At 36.5% G+C, this 20,911-nt stretch overlaps 1 protein-coding gene across 1 annotated transcript in view; it reads left to right on the top strand.

The window, feature by feature from the left end:
* atp6v0a1b (ATPase H+ transporting V0 subunit a1b) overlaps positions 1–20,911 on the top strand; it is a 32,932-nt gene that overhangs the window by 6,300 nt on the left and 5,721 nt on the right. Inside the window, exons 7-21 of the mRNA XM_067377237.1 lie at positions 356–482; positions 570–652; positions 736–829; positions 993–1,205; positions 1,390–1,540; positions 1,684–1,823; positions 2,208–2,368; positions 2,494–2,584; positions 3,317–3,435; positions 3,526–3,742; positions 4,891–4,998; positions 10,027–10,221; positions 16,075–16,092; positions 19,470–19,587; positions 19,674–19,845. Coding sequence (XP_067233338.1) covers positions 356–482; positions 570–652; positions 736–829; positions 993–1,205; positions 1,390–1,540; positions 1,684–1,823; positions 2,208–2,368; positions 2,494–2,584; positions 3,317–3,435; positions 3,526–3,742; positions 4,891–4,998; positions 10,027–10,221; positions 16,075–16,092; positions 19,470–19,587; positions 19,674–19,845 — 2,007 coding nt within the window. The remainder of the gene's footprint in view (positions 1–355; positions 483–569; positions 653–735; positions 830–992; positions 1,206–1,389; positions 1,541–1,683; positions 1,824–2,207; positions 2,369–2,493; positions 2,585–3,316; positions 3,436–3,525; positions 3,743–4,890; positions 4,999–10,026; positions 10,222–16,074; positions 16,093–19,469; positions 19,588–19,673; positions 19,846–20,911) is intronic.

Here is a 20,911-nt window from a genome sequence, read left to right as displayed (position 1 = left end):
TATTCATATTTTATAAGTCTTTATAAGAATTTAGTTTTATTTAGGAATTATAAGTTCATATTTTAGAACATATTTAGCAGTTTTTTTAATCACTAAATTGTGTGTTTAGGATTAAAAAAATGGGATTGGTGCATACATACTCATGTTAGTACTCTTGTACAGTTGTGGCCAAGACTTTTTGTTTATCAAACTTTTGTCTGTATGCAGAGATCACAATACTGTATGTACACAATATGTCTTTCGTAATATATTATTAGAAGCGAATTCAGGATTAGAGTAAATAACAGGTCTGCATTGACTATAGCTAGTGCACTCTGCGTACTCTGCTGACAATACTGGTTTGTGTACCCTGTAGGTTTGTGGCTGGGGTTATAAGCCGTGAGAGAATCCCCACGTTTGAAAGGATGCTGTGGAGAGTCTGCCGTGGGAATGTCTTTTTACGTCAGGCAGAGATTGAAGACCCTCTTGAGGACCCCACAACAGTCAGTCAGATAGGATGTCTGCATTTGATATTTTATTTATCAGCATAATAAAATATTGATCAAGTCATGGGTCTTTGTTTGTCACAGGGAGATCAGGTGCACAAATCTGTGTTTATCATCTTCTTCCAAGGAGACCAGCTGAAGAACAGAGTGAAGAAGATCTGTGAGGGGTATGTAGCAGGGTGTTTTCTGATCCTTGATTATTATTATGATTTTATGTAATTGTAATCAAACACTTTAAATTGCTCTCCAGGTTCCGTGCATCTTTGTACCCGTGCCCTGAGACCCCTCAGGAGAGGAAAGAAATGGCAGCGGGTGTCAACACCCGCATTGATGACCTCCAGATGGTATGCATTAATGCTGTCTAAATAAAGTCATAATTACAGTCCAACTGTGGTTCTCTTTTTCTCATCTTAATTTTGTTACCATTAAATTCATGCAAAAATAGCATAAAATGCCCTACTTACTTCAAGTGTTGATTATACACATCTGCTGTGTTTAATCATATAGGTACTGAATCAAACTGAAGACCACCGGCAGAGGGTTTTGCAGGCTGCTGCGAAAACCATACGTGTATGGTTCATCAAAGTGAGGAAGATGAAGGCCATTTATCACACTTTGAACCTCTGTAACATCGACGTTACACAGAAATGTTTGATCGCTGAGGTCTGGTGCCCCGTTTCTGACCTCGATTCCATTCAGTTTGCTCTGCGGAGGGGAACGGTGAGTTATATTCATTTGTATATTCATTCATAATTTAATCCACTGAGATATGATTTATTCAATCCACAAATGAAAGCTATACAACAATATGATTTGCATATATTCATATTGCATATATTGAATATAAGTCAAAAGCTCGGACTCAAAGCTTATATATAATTTAATCCCAATTTTATTCGTGTAGGAACGGAGTGGGTCCACTGTTCCTTCCATCTTAAACCGAATGCAGACCAAACAGACTCCACCTACTTACAACAAAACCAACAAGTTCACCTCGGGGTTTCAAAACATTGTGGATGCTTACGGCATCGGAACCTACAGAGAGATCAACCCAGGTATTTCTTATGCATTCAAGTACACATTTTAACCATACCTTTACCATTTAGTTTAACGATGTGTAGTCCACTTTTTCTCAGGCAATATATTAAAGGTTTGTTTTTTAACTCTTTTATGATTGTTTCTGTTTTGTTTCTTGCAGCACCATACACAATCATTACATTCCCGTTCCTGTTTGCTGTCATGTTTGGGGACATGGGTCATGGCGTGCTGATGACATGTGCAGCACTTTACCTTGTCATCAGAGAGACCCGTCTGCTTGCTCAAAAGAGTGACAATGAGGTTTCAGCTTATCAATAATTCTTACAAAATCAAATTTGGACTTGAAATCAAATGTGAAGTTGTTAGTGTATGTTAATAATGAAACTTTAATGGATTTAAAATTTAAATTTAAAATGTACAGTATTTTTATTTTGGGAAATGGACAAAAATATTATACATTTAGTATACAGGCAAAAACATTTAAAAAATCCTTTCAATATATCCAGAACTAACTTCCTATTTCAATGTATGTAACATACGTTTATATACAAGATGTCATAGTGTAATCATAAAGTCAAATTCAGAGGTATTGAGTTTTTTTTATAAAATAACAGGTCTAACCTTAGTCATATACTAATATTATATATCTATTTCTTTCATCTCCCTTCTTTTGTGTGTGTGTAGATGTTTAGCATGATATTTGCGGGTCGTTACATCATTCTTCTGATGGGGATATTCTCAGTGTACACCGGCTTGATTTATAATGACTGCTTTTCCAAGTCCCTCAACATGTTCGGCTCTGGTTGGAGTGTGCGGCCCATGTTTATCCCTAAGGGAAACTGGACGTAAGTTCACAACATTAAGTCTGAATATAATCAAACAACATCAGCCGTAAAATTTTACTTGTCAAAAGAATTTAAAATTAATTTTTTTTTGTTTCTGTCTTTGTACTGTATGTGTTTGTTTGTAGACCTGAGACTCTGGAAGTTAACTCAGTTCTTCAGTTAAACCCTTCTGTTCCTGGCGTGTTTGGTGGCCCCTATCCTCTGGGCATTGACCCCGTATGTACTGTATTACACAAAATCACTAGCATGCAGTACACACAGACATTAGGGCTGCACAATATTGGAAAAATCTGACACTGCAATATTTACTTTTTCTGCAACATATGCAGCATTGTGATATGAAGAAATGCAGGAGAGTTCACTAGACCACATGAAAAGCCATATTTGGAAATAACAAATCAATCAGTGGGTAATTTTGTTGGGTAGTGCAAAATAAAAATAACTTACACTGGAAATGTATTTATTTACTTACTTAAAAAAGGATGCAAACAATCCTTTTAGGGCTGAATGATTTGGGATGGGGTTTTTGTTTTTTTGCTCCAATATTAATATTTATGTCTTATTTTTCTTAATTTTTAAACATTAAACTATCAAGCTTTTATTTTGATAGGTTGCTGGCAAATAGATGAATGCCCTGCCAGTTTCAGAATAAAACTTGGCAATTTGCATGCGGGCAGCTTGTGGTGTGGTGAAGCACTGTATCATGGCTAACAAACGTAACATTTTTCATGCATGCACGCGTGCAAAACAGATCGGCACAAACGAGACCTTCTCTTCTTGTGTGCTTTTAGCCTATGGTTTATTTCTAGTACTAAAAATGACCAAAATGCAGTTCCCTAATAGCCATCTTTAAACTCAGTTGTAAAATAAAGCATTTATCTTCAACAGATCGTGTGTGAACTACAAAGATGCTGGTATAATGCTGTTCTACTAATGTTCTTCTGTTAGATCTGGAATATTGCCTCAAATAAGTTGACGTTCCTGAACTCGTTTAAGATGAAGATGTCTGTAATCCTGGGTGTCATTCACATGTTGTTTGGAGTCACGCTGTCTCTCTTCAATCACCTGTAAGTGTGTGTCCAAATGTGTGTTTGTGTGGAGCAGCTAGAGTTTCATGTACTACACTAACTGCAGCTTTTTTTCCATGTGTCTCACAGGTACTTTAAGAAACCTCTGAACATTTTCCTGGGTTTCATCCCTGAGATTGTGTTCATGAGCAGTCTGTTCGGTTATCTGGTCCTGCTCATCTTCTACAAATGGTTGGCTTATGATGCAGCAACCTCTAAAGATGCTCCCAGTCTACTGATAGCTTTCATCAATATGTGTCTTTTCAACTACAATGACCCCTCCAACAAACCCCTGTACAGAGGACAGGTAACGCACACATTTACACAAAAATAATGGTAGTAGATTTATAGAATTCTGGTTTGAACAGGATAGGGTTGTCAAAAGGACCAATACTTCGGTACCAAGTCTGCACTGAAATGTTAAAAATGTGACAAAACCAGCATTTCCCCTAGCATTTTCAGTGCTGTCGAGTATATTCTCACTAACACCTGATTGGCTATTGTGTTCATGTGCTCAACAGATGTGTGGCTAGTGGCTACTAGTGGTTATACGGATCGTTGTTGCGTGTGTTTTGTCTTGCTAGTTTACACAATAAATAGATATAAAAGCATTCCAGTGCTAGAAGAGGCAAAAGAGGATTTAATTCGGTATTGCACCCCACACTATAATCGGTGCGCACAGACGCGCATACATACAAGGCTCGCACGCACACACAGAGAAAGCGGCGCGTTTCAGATAGCTCGCAACCTCCAAATTGATTTCTTTTTCGCTTCTTCGGTGCACTTGGATGGACGCATACACGCATTATGTCAGTCAAAATACCCTTCTCGGCAAGTATTCTCATAAACACATTCGGTTATGTCTGAACGAGGTGAGAATTCGGATGTGCATCTATGGGATGTGTGTGTGCATGGTCTTACTCTTAAAGTGACAGCAACCTGCCGTTGTCTTATGTAAATCAAACAACAAAACTCAGCTTTAACAAAGATTAATCTATATTAAATTTATGTCAGTGAACAGTGTCATTTTACATTTCATGATTACATTTCTGTACACAAAAATTTTATTTGTAACTTTATGTTGTATTTATCTGTGCTTGTAATTGGTGTAGGTATTTGATCTTTTTACAGTCTGTTCACATGCCTATAATAATGTAGTAGTTAAGCTTGTAGTTTCTGCTGTGGTATCGTAGTAGTGTCGAGTAGTTAAAGTGGGCTGAGTAATAAATGCAAAGTTTGTGCATCATAGCCAGTCACAGACATATCTGTTGAGTGCGTGACCACAATGGCCAATCAGAGGTGTTTAAGTTGTTCAGAAGGGGGAATTGCTGATATTGTGACATTTTTAACATTTCAGTACCGACTTGGTACCAAAGTACCGGTACTTTTGACAATCCTAGAACATTAAAGAGTTCTGGTTGAATGACTGGAGGATCTCTTTCTATGTGTGCATAGGTGGGAATTCAGTGTCTGTTGGTGTTGATAGCTTTGGCGTGTGTGCCATGTATGCTGGTGGTGAAGACTATGGTTCTGCGCCGTCAGTACCTGTGGAAGAAGCACCTGGTATGTTTATTTACTTTATTTACAAAACCAGCCAAAATTCCTCTTTCTCTTTTATTTTCTGTCATTATATTGGAGGACATGATGTTAAAGGGGAATCAACCCTCAATGCATACCTTGGCAATAGAATCGCCATTGGCTATTACATTTTTACTTGCCAGACTGTATACATATGAATGATTTGGAATGAATTATTCATGTATAAATGACTTGAAATATGTTTCTCTTCACAAAATGACACAGCTTTTTATAAAGATACATTCATATGTGATATTATTTGAAAGCTTAAGGGGTAGTTCACCTAAACATGAAAATTTGCTGTTAATTTATTCACCCTCCAAGATGTAGGTGACTTTTTTCTTCAGTAGTAAAGTAGATTTTTAGCTGAAACTGTGGTCCTTGGTGATTCATACAATGCAAGTCAATAGCTACCGTCACTTTGGGAGTCAAAAAAAAAAAAAAAATCAAATAAAAGTATATATATATATATATATATATATATATATATACATATATATATATATATATATATATATATATATATACAGATATATATATATATATATATATATATATATATATATACAGGCAAAACAATATGAATACACATGGCTCCTGATGATTCAGTTAGTTGCCTTAGTCGCCCTAGCCTCACATATGCAAGTGATTTATTCGCAATGTAGAGGGTTAAGTGGAATGATGAAAGGAATGCTTATTTTGTTTCATTGTCCATGACAAAAACAAAATTTGAAATGCTACAAATATTAGTAGATATGACAAACAAACTGTCCTCTGGTATTGGGGTTTGAAGTTTTATAGACTATGAGCATTGTGTTTCCTCAGATGTTTTTTAACAGCATGCCATGGGACAAAGCCAAGTACAACAACTTTCCTGAATTTCTTTCATAAATGTATGTCTGTGTGCATACATGTCTGTTTGATAGAGTAGAATTGTGCATGGTTTTTCATCAGAGTAAATAGGATCACATGAGATTGTGAAGGAGGAGGCAACTCTGGTTTTGGCCCAAATGGGGCACCTACCATGCATTAAGAATTTACAGCAGGTGGAATATTGTTTAGTATAGTTAAGAAAAAGATAACAGGCCATGAATAACTTCTGTTCAAAGGATAGTTCTAGCACTGAGAGTACTGATGTTCTCAAAATGATAAAATACTTGATTATTGATGAATGATAAAATACTTGATTATTGATGATGATATTATTATTTGTTTTACCAAAATATTTATATTTGTAGGATTAATGTGGGAAGATGCCCTCTGGAACAAAGTTATTTTACTCTTTAATATAATGCACATGGGCATTGATAAAATTTTTTAGTAAAATTGAATTAGGCTTAAATTTATCCATCATAATGTTTAACTAGAATCAGTTCTTGTTCTTATGGGAAAAATAGCATTCAGCAAGAGTTATATATTGTATTTCATCCAAATATTGTAAATCCATCCTGAAAGTAACAAAAATGCCCCAGGGATTTCAAATGTGGAGGCCAAAAGTGTGAATTTCTTATTTTACCTTTTATCTTTTGATATATTTCATGATATTCTATTTTAGGCCTGTCTACCCTTGTGAAAAAGAAGTACATATTTAATACTTATGGTAATAATATAGAGCGTGCATAATTTTTAGGCAAGTTGACACATATATTTGATAAGTTGATATTAAGTATATTGATAATTTTTTTGTTATATTTTCGAAGCATATTTTACCAATTGAAAACCACTTCAATCTTATAATTACTATTAAGATTGTATATAATAATTAATATGCGATAGTTGAGGGCTTAAAGTGAAAATGCCTTATATGTAGATATGCATAATTATTATTATTATAATAATTATAATTATTAGACAATTTTTTTTTTACAGGTAAAATGGGCAACAACAACAAAAAAATAACTTACTCTAAAAAGTCACTTATGAAATGAGAATGATGCAACAATATAGAAATTTTAAAATTAAGGTGTGACCATTGGACAGCAAAATGCTCGTTGATTCAGCAGCATCACAACAAAAAAGTTTGAGGAAAAAGATGCATGTTAACTGCAAAAGTCTTCAAAGAATTTCTGGTGGTTTCACACTTAATTTTTCACCTTAATTCTTAGTCTTCAATGGCACTGTTTTCTAAACTACCTGGAGTCTCCAGAAGTACAAGGTGACAGGTTCTCAAGAGACTTTGCTAAGGCAAGAAGTCCTGTCCCCCACTTAATAAGCTGAAGTATCATAAAATAGGATGAAGACTGATTTTTTAAAAGATTTATGGACAGACAGGTTGAGAGTGACTCTTGAGGTACCAGCACCAGTTCAAGTCAGACAACAGCGGCAGTGGCGAGGGAGTCATGGTATGGTACGGAGTCATGGTACTAGCAATGTGCAAGACAGATCTTTCAGGGTAGGAGATGGACTTAAAATGAACTCCCAAAACTAATAAATTCTTCAAACATTGGTACTGTCACAAAGATGAAGATGGATGAAGACAATCTAATACAAATAGACTTTGAAAATTAAATTCAGGAACTGACAGAAGGTGTAACAGTGTGTCCACATATACACAAACATCGACCGACAACTGAGAGTGCACAGGGAGGAACTTAAATACATGATGGTGATGAACTTAAAATAAGCAGCTGTGACGATTAGTGTCCATAGAAACACATGACTGGCAGGAAACAAAGACAAATAGCACATGTGTCTGATGAATACAAACTAAATGTCCATGAAAACAGATCTATGAATAAACAAAACTGAATGACAAAACTGAGGTCAGCCCACGGCGGAGTCGAGGGAGAGAGGAGCCAAGGTGGAGTAGAGGCTGATGTCAACTGGGGGATGTCCAACAGAGGTAGAGCCAATGGATACCAGGGTGCAGACGGAGAGCCGATGGAGCAGAGAGACATCGCTGGCTCAAAAGGCCTAGGCGATGCCGCGGTGACGAGCATCTGAGGTGGAGCCAGAGTGCCCAGGGTCTGAGGTGATGCCGGTGTGATGGAGTCGCAAGTCCATGGTGGAGGTGAAGTGACGACTGACCAAGGGGGAGTTGATAGGACGAGGGAATCCAGTCGAGTCAAAAGGTGAAGGGTGTCTGGTGGAGCCAAAGGTGGGAGGAACAAAGGCGAAGCCAACAGGTCAACGGGCCGAGATGTAGCAAGATGATCAGAGACCGGATGCGGAGCCACAAGATCCACTGATGGTGGTTGCTTGACCTGAGGCTCGATGTCAAAGCATGGCATTCCAGGAGATGGTGAAGGGCTGCAAACCTCCAGCAGAGGCGGGGCTGGAGGACTGGCTGAGCAGGGCAGTAATGGAGGCAGATGGAGGCTTGACAAGATCAAAGGTAATGATTTATCGTCCAAGCAGTTCCTTGTGCTGTCTAGAAACAGCAATGAAGGTTCTGAGCAAACGGACAAATCACACTTCATAGTGATGTCTAACAGCGATGAAGGAACAAGAAATGGGGTGATAAGGGGTGGGAAACTATACCTCTGTACTGAAGTCCATCAGCCAGTCCTCAGTCTCTATTTCTACCAGTATACCTTCAGCCACAGATGTCACAGGCTCACACCCCTGGTCAGACTCATTGGAGGGCTGTCAGCGCTGTCCACTTATCCTTGGGCTCTGACTGACGCGTTGCGGCGGGTGATAGCTCTCCATCTGCGGGGGGCTCACACAATTCCTCTGTGTTCGCAGGTGGCGAAACAGGCTCGGGGTCCGGCTGTGTTATGGACCAGGGGTAGACACTCTCCAGACACTGCATGATCGTAATCCTCCAGTTAAGTCCAGAGGTTTTTTGGGAGGTCTACAGGGTGATGATAATTCCCCTGATCCAGAACAATGACTTCAGGGTCTTGTCATCAAAGGGGCTGGTGACAGAAGTTTTCGGTAAACAAAAGAAAATTCAGGCTCTCACGAGCAATCGCAGTGAATTTGGCTGCATAATCCATACTTGGTCGGTTGATCCGATTTGTACACAGGATCCAATACGAAAAGACTAATTACACATTAAACTCAGGAACTGACAGAAGGTGTAACAGTGTGTCCACGTATACACAAACATTGACTGACAAGTCCAGAGGGAGGAACTTAAAAACATGATGGTGATGAACTGAATGATAAGCAGCTGTGATGATAATCAGTGTCCATAGAAACACATGAGTGTCAGGAAACAAAGACAAAAAACACACGTGACTGATGAATACAAACTAAAAGTTCATGAAAATAGATCTATAAAAAATAAAAACTGAATACGTGTGACAGGTACAAGAGAAAGTGATGCTGGTCCCTCAGTTGTCCCTCTCAACCTATCTATATAAAAATCAGTCTTGATGTATTTCACAGCACTTCAGCTTCTGATTCTTTTGAAGTGGGGGTTGTGATTGAAAACCTGACACCTTGTACTTCTGGAGACTTCAGGTACATTGCAGCTCTGGAAAATGGTGGCACTGGAGACTAATGGGTTCCTGATAGTTTCACACCTAATTCTTCACCTTAATTTTTAAAAGTCTTTTGCAGTTAATATCTTTTCTTCTTAACCTTTTATTTCCTCCCTGCTGCTCCTTTGAGCATTTTTTGTCTAATTGTCACACCTTAAGTCTGCAATTTCTATAGTATTGCATCCTTCTTATGGGCGTTAATTAACAGTAGTAACTAACATTGATGTGGTTTGGAAATGGTAAAGTGTGTTTGGAAAAGAAATATGATCAGAATATCGACAAGCCTAATAATTATGCAAGAATGTGCTAAGGTGTGAACTGAATATAATGTTTTCAGTACACTAAAATGCATGTTAATTTGAATTAAATGGGAAAAAAATTATTATAGTAAAAAATTTATGTTACATGCAGTTAGCTGAACTTTAGAGTGTTTTTTACCTTCTTGAGTGGCCCAGCTGCTGTGTGATTGACAGGTATAGCTCCACCGTGTTTGGTAGGTGCCCCAAGCAGCCGTACCAGACACAGCATACACTCGGGCGGCCCATGGCATGCTGATAGCCACACAGACCTTGTTTGTATTTAGTCCCAGATGAGGGAGGCAAGACCTGCAGAGAATCTAGAAACTTTAGAGCAGACAGGCACCAGCTCACCCACCGGACTCACCCAACAGGGCACACAGAAGTTCGGTGGCGTCCGGGTTGGAAACGGGCCTACGGAGGACGAGGCAGAGATCATTGACCACGACCAGCTCTCACAGCACTCAGAGGAAGGAGATGAGGTAGGTGGAGTCTGTGATGTCAGCCAGTTGTACATGGTGTATATTTCTTATTGCATATACATAAAAATACAACTTAAAGGGGTAGTTCACCCAAAAATGAAAATTCTGTCATCATTTACTCACCCTCAAGTTGTTCCAAACCTGTATACATTTCTTTGGGAGGAAGATATTTGTAAGAATGTTTGTAACCAAGCAGATCTCACCCCCCATGACTACCATAGTATTTTTTTTTTTTTCTATTATGGTAGTCAATGGGGGGCAAGATCTGCTTGGTTACAAAACAGCAGAACAAAGAAATGTATACAGGTTTGGAACAACTAGAGGATGAGTAAATGATGACAGAATTTTCATTTTTGGGTGAACTGTCCCTTTAATCACAACCTTGTCACAGCTGAGAGATGTTTTGATAGCACACAGAAAAACATTGCTAGAGTGATGTTTTCTTGTGAGATATTGTAGGTTGAGTGCAGTGAGATCATTAGTTTATAAACCACCACTTAAACGTACTACTTTATAAATGATAAATAGTTAAGCAATTTGTCATCCCACAGTGATTAGGGAAATGTAAACAGTGGAGTAACTTCTCACAGAGACCCTGTTAGCAGCCTGACTCAACCATTCCAAACATACCCACCACTGGAATGTGCAAAATATTTTCATCCCCTGTCTTAACTTTTGACATTACCCTGAACTGTCTGTTCCATCATGTGATGAGCAGATTAAATATGAAAATACTATTAAACTATTATACTATTAAATATAATAATGAAAATACACTTGAATGAATTAAAGCTGCTTTCTTGGTGCCATGATGTTTTTGATACTGTGAATGAAAGCATTCACAAATATGTCATATAAGGTACATTAGTTAACTACATTAGTTAACATGAACTAATAATGAACTGCACTTCTACAGCATTTATTAATCTTTGTTAATGTTAATTTCAACATTTACTAATACATTATAAAAATCTTGTTAACATTAGTAAATGCACTGTGAACTAACATAAACAAACAATGAACAACTGTATTTTCATTAACTAACGTTAACGAAGATTAGTAAATACTGTATGTATTGCTCATGGTTAGTTCATATTAGTTAATACATTAGCACATACATACCTTGTTGTATAGTGTATATATATATATATATATATATATATATATATATATATATATATATATATATATATATACCAGTATATACACATATATATATACCATTGTTTATCCTTTTGATCTTTAAATCGTAAAATTAGCAAAAATCTAACCTTTCATTGAAGGAAAAGAATTAAAAAAGTGGAGGGGAAATCACATGAAATAAATGTTTTTCTCCAAAACACATTGGCCACAATTATTGGCACCCTTTTATTCAATACTTTTTGCAACCTCCTTTTGTCAATATGATAGTTCTGAGTCTTCACCTACAATGCCTGATGAGTTTGAAGAACACCTGACAAGAGATCAGAGACCATTCCTTCACGCAGAATCTCTCCAGATCCTTCAGATTCCCAGCTCCATGTTGGTGCTTCTTCTCTTCAGTTCACTCCACTCATTTTCTTTAGGGTTCAGGTCAGGGGACTGGGATGGCCATGGCAGAAGCTTCATTCTGTGCTCAGTGACACATTTTTGTGTTGGTTTTGATGTTTGTTTTGGATCATTGTCCTGATGGAAGATCCAATCACAGCCCATTATTGGATTTCTAGCAGAAGTGGTCAGGTTTTGATTTTTTTTATCCGTTGGTATTTGATAGAATCCATAATACCATGTATCTGAACAATATGTCTAGGACCTCCAGCAGAAAAATAGGCTCACAACATTAAAGATCCAGCAGTATATTTAACAGTGGTCATGGGGTACTTTTTATCCATGTGTGCACCAAACCCATCTGGTGGGTTTGCTGCCAAAAGCTCTTTTTTTTAGTTTCATCTGTCCATAGAAGCCAGTCCCATTTGAACTTCCAGTCTTGTCTGACAACTGAATATGCTGGAGATTGTTTCTGGATGAGAGCAGAGGATTTTTCTTGAAACCTTCCCAAACAATTTGTGGGGATGTAGGTGCTCTCTGCAATTCTCCAGCTGTGATCCTTGGAGAGTCTTTGTCCACTCAAACTTTCCTTCTCACTTACTTCTCACTTCTTAACTCCCTCGGGTCGGCGGTCACGCCGGCATGATCACGCGGTTTTTTTCTAACCAGTGTGAAAGAGACTCAAAATACTCTGTCAATGTTGCATATACAATTAAGAGCTATACACCATTTTAATCTGTGGAATATCTTCTTTTATTTGTGTACACTCAGAGTAAAAACAGAATGTTGTGCTTTTTGTAAAATAAAGAAAACTAACATGATGCGTGATCTCTCGTCTCCCTCTGAACGAAGTCCAATCTGATAGTTCTCAGAAAATGAACTGTAACTTAGTGAACACTAATCACAAAAAAATTAGACTTTTGTCTAAAAAAAAACGTTGAAATGTCAGGTTTTATATCATGTAAGTCAAATCGAAAACAAACCTTCTCTGTTTATGTAATCTGTATGAAAAGAGAGCCATGTCAGAAGTCCTTGATTCAGCTCATTATCCTCTAATGCGGCCACGTCCACTGAGGGAGCACTATTCAGATGCAAATTCTGAGTCAATGCATTCATCGTCTCAATCGTGTATTTATTGTCTTGAAAAGTGTTTTGAATAGCCATAGTTAGCGATCTCTGGCCTCTGTTAGTTCAGTTATTTCCTGGATTGCCTATTCTTCTTTAGCATTGGCATTTGTGGACTAAAAGTGCACAGTGCGCCCTCCGGCTGCAAGTTTGAATTGTAAACACAGTATCCAGCATTCGCAGTGACGACAATAAATAATGAATAAATACTCCTCTGTATAGAAAATTGACATAAACATGAGAATCCATCAATATTTCTCCAAATGTGCATGCTTTTAAGCTAAAAGCCTATATGAAATGCCATAGAGGTAACATAACTGTTCAAACACTTTGTTTCATAGAAATGCATTATATTTTAATAATAGAATACCATTATTTTAAATTGTAATAATATTTCACAGTATTGCTGTTTTTTTCTGTATGTTTGATTTACATTATGATGAGCTTGAGACATGATCAACAGAGGGCTTTTTCACAGCCTATCTGACTGAAAGGCCTCATTAATATGCAAGTCATTTCAGATTATTATTATGTGATTCTTTTGTGTTCTCAGGTGAGAATCACCCATTATACATGATTATTCAGACCTCCACGCATACTGTGTTTCTTGACCAAAGATGTTTTAGAAATTTTATATCTCTCTATTGTTTTATATGAAGGAGTAGGAATGATAATTTTTACATAATTTTGAAGCAAAAACTCTAGTCTACAACCTCCAATACCCAGAAGTCTTGTGAACACAGATTTAATATATATTTTTTGGCTTTATTTCAGTGACTTAGGTTTTTTGTTTTTTCAATAACCACGCATAAACGTTATTCCTTCAAAAATACAAACATGTACATACATGTTCCTTACATATTATTGTAGCCTAGTTTGTGCTGAATACAGTGTAATGACACTTTTTCCAATAATATGTTTATGAACAACTGAAAAAAGCACAAATGTCAGAGCATGTCAAAACTTCTCCAGGCCCCAAATCAGCCTCAGATCCCTGAGGGTTAATTATTGCCCTGATAGTGGAAATGGGGATTTTCAATGCTTCAGTTATTTTTTTACAGCCACTTTCTATTTTGTGAAGCTCAACAATATTTTGCTGCACATCAGAACTATATTCTTTGGTTTTACTCATTGTGATGAATCATTAAGTAAAGTTGGCCTTTGTGTTTCCTCATGTTTATACTCCTGTGGAACAAGAAGTCATGGCTGGACAATTTCATGTTCATGATCACCCTGGTGTGCTAAATGAATGTAAATATGAATGGGAATATACTTCAGAGATATTTTTCTCATAAAAAATTCTAGGGGTGCCAATAATTGTGGCCAACATGTTATGGAGAAAAACATTTATTTCATAATGTGATTTTTTTTTCTCCCGCTTTCAATTATTTTCTTTCAATGAAAGGTTAGATTTTTGCTAATTTTATGAATTAAAGATCAAACGGATAAACAATGCAGATTTATTTTTATAGTCATCTTTGATCATATTTACCAAGGGTGCCAATAATTCTGACCACAACATTTGGGGCCTCAAAACACAAACTTTTGAAAACGTGTTTCAAAGTGCAATTTTTTGAAAATGATAGCGTTATCATCTCTGTGTTAACTAAGGAAACATTTGTGAAACAGTTGACATCATGCTCATGCATATTACGTGTTCAGTCTATAGGTGGATAGTGTTTCTTTACAAAGTGACATCGCTAACTACTGGCTTGGAATGCATATACAGCGTTTTAGTCATTTTCATAAATCTGTTTGAATGGGGATCATTTTGACACCGTTGTTGTCTGTATGCAAAGATTTTGTGGGTAAGATAAAGGGCAATATCTTGACAATTTGAACAAGTAACACGTTCATATAGTTTTTTTATGGTGTATCAATTTTATGGTGTAAAATATATAATTTATATAAGTGCAAAAAGCCTATTCTTATTGGTAGAGACTATTTACACTAACTCTGCCCACCACTGTCTAATTGAGCCAGACAAAATTACAAAATAAATCCATATAAGAGAAGTGGCATATCAGTTTGGAGAGGACTTTATTTGAAATAAAAATGAAGAAAATATTTAAAATATGGAAAAAAAAAAAAACTGTTATTTAATAGTGGGAAATAAAGGGTTTAATGGATATTTGAAATTGGAATGTGGTGTTTTCGTGTTGATCGGACAGGCTGGCACATCAGCCGTGACGTGCAGCTCATATTACCATGCTCAAAATCATGGCTCCCTTCCTGGACCATCGAGAACACCTTTACTGATCAGCAGATTCAATATGGTTAGGGGTTGGTCTAGGTGAGGTCTTTAGGGACAGGGACAAGTAATGTCCCAATAAGGCAGCATTCTTATATGACTTTAGTAAATATAATCATATAAACTGAACATGCTGTTGTTAATACACTAAGGTTGTTAATACACTGGCACAAACAGTATCTGCCACTATTTACACTAAGTATAAATAGCATCTAACTACATTTATTGCTATTTAAACTTAGTCTAAAATAGCATTTAACGCTATTTGCACTTTTGTTGCTATGTACACTTAGTGTAAATGGCATCTATTGTAATTTGCACTTTGTGCAAATAGTTGCTGCCTTTTTATAATTAAATGTTTGTATCATCACTATTATTGATGTGTGGTATATTTAAGACGGTGGAAAAATAAAGTTAGCCATATGATGATTTAATAATCTTGGAATGCTCTGTAGTTTTGAAACTGTTTTGAAACAGTAATAACTTATGGCCATCATAATTGAATCTTTCTGTAATTTACGATTATGATGAACATGATGAGTTATGACTGAATTGAAGGTCTGTGGTATTATCCACACATGGTATTAATTGTTTGTGGTGTAAGAGGATTGCGTAGATCTTCATCTACTGAGATGGAAAAATGAGTGCAAAAACAATAACATGATCCAGCATGCACATATCAGATTATTGTATATAGCAGTCTATCAGTATAAGGGCTTAGTGCATGTGTGCCAGAGTTAAAGAGAATGCTACACATACACCTGCTAAAGTTTCCTAACAGATTGCAGTCTTTATTTCTCTAATCTGTAACCTTTGATCTGCCTTACTTATTATTCTCATTGGTGTGCATTGTAATTTCTTGCCATTAATTTCACAGTAGTTGAATTAGAAACGCTGATATACTATTCTCTCTTGATTTGTTTATCTAAAACTCTGTTTCTCTTTTCAAGCATTCGGAGGAAGAACCGGTAAGAACATTTTCTGTATTGTTACATATACCTACATATAATCTTTCTCATATATCATTTACTCATAAAAAGGATTTATTCAAACTAAATTTAAATTTTTATTAAAAATTAACAGCTTCTCATAATGATAGATACCCTTTAAATATAAAATATACTCAAAGAATTTAAGTCATTTTCTCAAAATATAAATATCTTTCAAAACTTGTCCAATCAAACAGTGAAAACATTGTTTCTGTTTAAGTTAAATCAAATGGACAAAAAACTGAAAAGGATCTGTCTGCATTCTGCAGTACTACAATAAACACCCCTACAAGTTACGCTTCCTGCAAAGAAGAAATTATGTAATGGATGTTGATGTCATGAAACCTACCCTTAACCTTAAACCTAGCCTCAATAAAATGTACTCTAGAGTTTCATAATTTAAGTACTTAAAAAAATTGGGGAAAACAAACAAAATGAGTGGTGATAGTGGTCACTGTATGGTGATAGTGAAGAGAAAAAATGGTAGATGGATGAAAAGATCATTCTTAAACACACTTATCTGCTGTTTTTTTTTAATGAGGCAGTTATTTTGCCATGCAATTGTTATAGTGTAATATACTTGATATCGAGTTAATACACACTAGTGTAAACTATGCACTTTTAGTCACCATAGCCTTGGACTTCAGGTTCCTATGATATCCTGATAACACACCTCTGCTGTAGAACAATGGGAGTGTTACGTCAGGTTTTCCATGATGGCTTTTGAGCCATTCGGCATGCTTGACAAAAGAATCAAGTGGAAAAGGGAAACTGGCCCCTGCCAAGCCAAACTTTACAAGACTTTACAAGTGGGAAGAATGACTCCTGTGTTTTCCTTCTTGATAAATACACCTGACATCAATGTTCCCCCAATTGTTTTGCAGAGTAAAACCTATTTCTATTGGACAGAACTTTTGACCACCTGAGCAGGAACACCCTATACATATTGGTGGACACCAGCTGAAGTGCTGTCTATACATTTAGGCTACGTTCGGATTCCATTGGGCCTTTTATCATTGTAATCTCTCTGGAATGTTTAAAGACAGGAAACAGATCACTGACATCTCAGTCATCACAGCTCTATTGTTCTCAACACTAATGACTCCATGCAGCTTAAACAATATGAAAATATTATGATGGAAATTGGAAATTGAAGATGAATTACAGAGCCAGTGTTCCTTAAAAGAAGAATTCTCTTTTCTAATGCTCATTTATCATTTCAAAATTCGATAAGACATCACTGGCCAAGCATGCTCACAGTTGTAAAAAAAAAATGACGAGTACTTGAGTACTCGAGTACTCGAGTACTTGAAAAAGCACACTAGTTATAATTACATTATATATAAAAAATGACAGTCTGATCAAATAATGATTCACCTGTAAGTGTTTTAGGTTTATTCACCAGAAATTGGCAGTTTAAATGCCAAGTAGTTTACCCAAAAAAGAAAGTTCTGTCATCATTCGAGCGACAGTATTTTTATTAACTAACATTAACAAAGATTAATAAATACTGTATCAAATGTATTGCTCATTGTTAGTTCATGTTAGTTAATTCATTAACTAATATTAACAAATGATACCTTATTGTAAAGTGCTACTGTTTAGTTTAAGTCATTTGAAGAGATATAATGGCTTTACAAAATGAACAGATTTAATTTTGAATTGTATTCAACAAACATACAGCCCGAATTCCTGAAATGTTGGGACGTTTTTTTTTAATTTGAATTAAACAAAAAAAAAAAGGAAACTAAAAGACTTTCAAATCACATGAGCCAATATTTTATTCACAATAGAACTTATATAACATAACAAATATTTAAACTGAGAAATTTTAAATTTTATGCACAAAATGAGCTCATTTCAAATTTGATGCCTGCTACAGGTCTCAAAATAGTTGGGAGGGGGGCATGTTTACCGTGGTGTAGCATCTCCTCTTCTTTTCAAAACAGTTTGAAGACGTCTGGGCGTTATGAGTTTCTGGAGTTTTGGTGTTGGAATTTGGTCCCATTCTTGCCTGATAAAGGTTTCCAGGTGTTGAAGAGTTTGTGGTCATCTTTGATGTATTTTTCGTTTAATGATGCGCCAAATGTTCTCTATGGGTGAAAGGTCTATTCAGCACCCAGACTCTTCTATGACGAAGCCATGCTGTTGTAATAGCTGCAGTATGTGGTTTTGCATTGTCCTGCTGAAATACACAAGGCCTTCCCTGAAAAATATGACATCTGGAGGGGAGCATATGTTGCTCTAAAACCTTTATATACCTTTCAGCATTCATGGTGCCTTCCAAAACACGCAAGCTGCCCATACTGTATGCACCCCTATACCATCCGAGATGCTGGCTTTTGAACTGAACGCTGATAACACGCTGGAAGGTCTCCCTACTCTTTAGCTCGGAGGACACGGCATTCATGATTTCCAACAAGAATATCAAATTTGGACTCGTCTGACCATAGAACACTTTTCCACTTTGAAACAGTCAATTTTAAATGAGCCTTGGCCCACAGGACATGATGGCGCTTCTGAACCATGTTCACATATGGCTTTCTTTTTGCATGATAGAGCTTTAGTTGGCATCTGCAGATGGCACGGCAGATTGCGTTTACCGACAGTGGTTTCTGGAAGTATTCCTGGGCCCATTTAATAATGTCATTGACAATCATGAGTGATGCAGGCCTGAAGACCACGGACATCCAATAATGGTCTTCAGCCTTGTCCCTTACGCACAGAGATTTCTCCATTTTCTCTGAATCTTTTGATGATGTTATGCACTGTAGATGATGAGATTTGCAAAGCCTTTGCAATTTGACGTTGAGGAACATTGTTTTTAAAGTATTCCACAATCTTTTTACACACTCTTTCACAGCTCTGCCTATCTTTACTTCTGAGAGACTCTGCCTCTCTAGGACATCCCTTTTATAGCTTTCTTGCTTTTTCAGCCATTTGTTGCGCCCGTACCAACCGTACCAAGACCTGTAGCAGGCATCAAATTTAAAATGTGCTCATTTAGTGGATAAAAGTGTAAAATTTCTCAGTTTAAACATTTGTTACGTTATCTATGTCCTATTGTGAATGAAATATTGTCTCATGTGATTTGAAAGTCTTTTAGTTTTCATTTTATTCAAATTTAAAAAATGTCCCAACATTTCTGGAATTTGGGTTGTACATAGAGCATGTCAAATATGCTAAATGGAACACAAATGTGCTTGTTTGACACACAAGAACCAATGATGTTTGTTCTTTCGTGTCAAACAAGTACAGCTCAATAACAGAATTTTCTTTCTTTTTTTTTTTTTTTTTGGCTCCTGCATTCAAAGATCATTATTGACCCTATTCTGGTTTTCTCTTTTTGTCTGCAGTTTAACTTTGGAGATGTGGCCGTTCATCAGGCTATTCACACTATAGAGTACTGCCTGGGCTGCATCTCCAACACAGCCTCGTACCTGCGACTCTGGGCCCTTAGTTTGGCTCATGCTCGTAAGTGCACACACACACATACATAAATATCCACAGCATATCCACTGGTTTGTTGAAATATAACTTTCTCTTTCTCTGTATATCAGAGTTGTCTGAGGTTCTTTGGGGAATGGTGATGCGTCTTGGGCTGTCCTCTCGGAGTGGCGGTGGATTCTTTGGCCTGTCGATTATTTTCTCTGCCTTTGCCACACTAACAGTGTGCATCTTACTCATCATGGAGGGACTGTCTGCATTCCTGCATGCTCTGCGCTTGCATTGGTGAGATACACACACCAACTCACAGGACCGTGATTTTGGCAGCGTAACCACACACAAATGAAATAATGAATTTATTTTAAAATTTAAGCAATTGATCTTTAACATTTTTGTTGATTTTAAGAAGCCGCTAAAATACCACCTGAACTATATACAGTCAAACCAAAAATTATTCAGACACATTGTCCTGACCATGTTTTGCTTAAGTGTTATCTGACATATTTAAGATTATTCTTTTTTCTGACACAATTTAACTTTGAGATCTCATTTTATTTTATTACCATTTTATGAAACTATAGTGAATAAACTGTAATAATAAATGAAATGTTCAAGGTGTCTGAATAAATTTTAGTTTGACTATCTATTTCAGTTATGAAACTCTAGATGATGCAGACTTTACATATAATCTGTTAGCAATCACATCATTTACTACATGGCTCAAGCTTATTGGCCTCTGCTGCTTCTGCAGCCAATGACATTGCTTTCTCAACATTTAAATATTCTAGTTTAGTGTTCACTGTAAGATGGTCCTGCAGAGGTTAGAATTCCTTTAAACCTTTATTCATTTAAAGAATGCATAGCAGATCTAGTCCACCAAGACCTAATACATTAACATTGTCATATCCATTAATATGCCAAATCTATTTCGAGAGTTGTCATAATTTAAATGATGTTTATGAGTGAATGGAGCTGTACTGCTGAGAGAATTAGTCTCTTTTAGAACATTTTTTTAAAATAATGATAACTGATTATATTTTATTATTGCAAGGCAAAACTGTCTTTACATTGCCCAAACATTGACTCTAGGCATTAAACTCTTGCAATTACTTCCACTAAAGCTGCTTAAAGGGATTGTAATAAAGAAAAAATCCAGACTGCTGTGAATAAAAGCAGTTCATTCACACAGTGATTGGGGTAGATCTGTCTGCTGCAGATATTATTTCACAGATTTAATTACAGGAACAACACATAGTCTGATGGCATTGTTTCACGTAGTGCAATGTATATAAATATAGTACATTGATCATTATCAGCAAACTGTGTCTGCAGCTAAAATATAAAATGTGAA

Source organism: Chanodichthys erythropterus, chromosome 23 (assembly GCF_024489055.1).
Source record: "Chanodichthys erythropterus isolate Z2021 chromosome 23, ASM2448905v1, whole genome shotgun sequence".
NCBI lineage: Eukaryota > Metazoa > Chordata > Actinopteri > Cypriniformes > Xenocyprididae > Chanodichthys > Chanodichthys erythropterus.
Note: the sequence above shows the minus strand (reverse complement) of the source record. Positions and strands in the feature narration are given on the sequence as shown.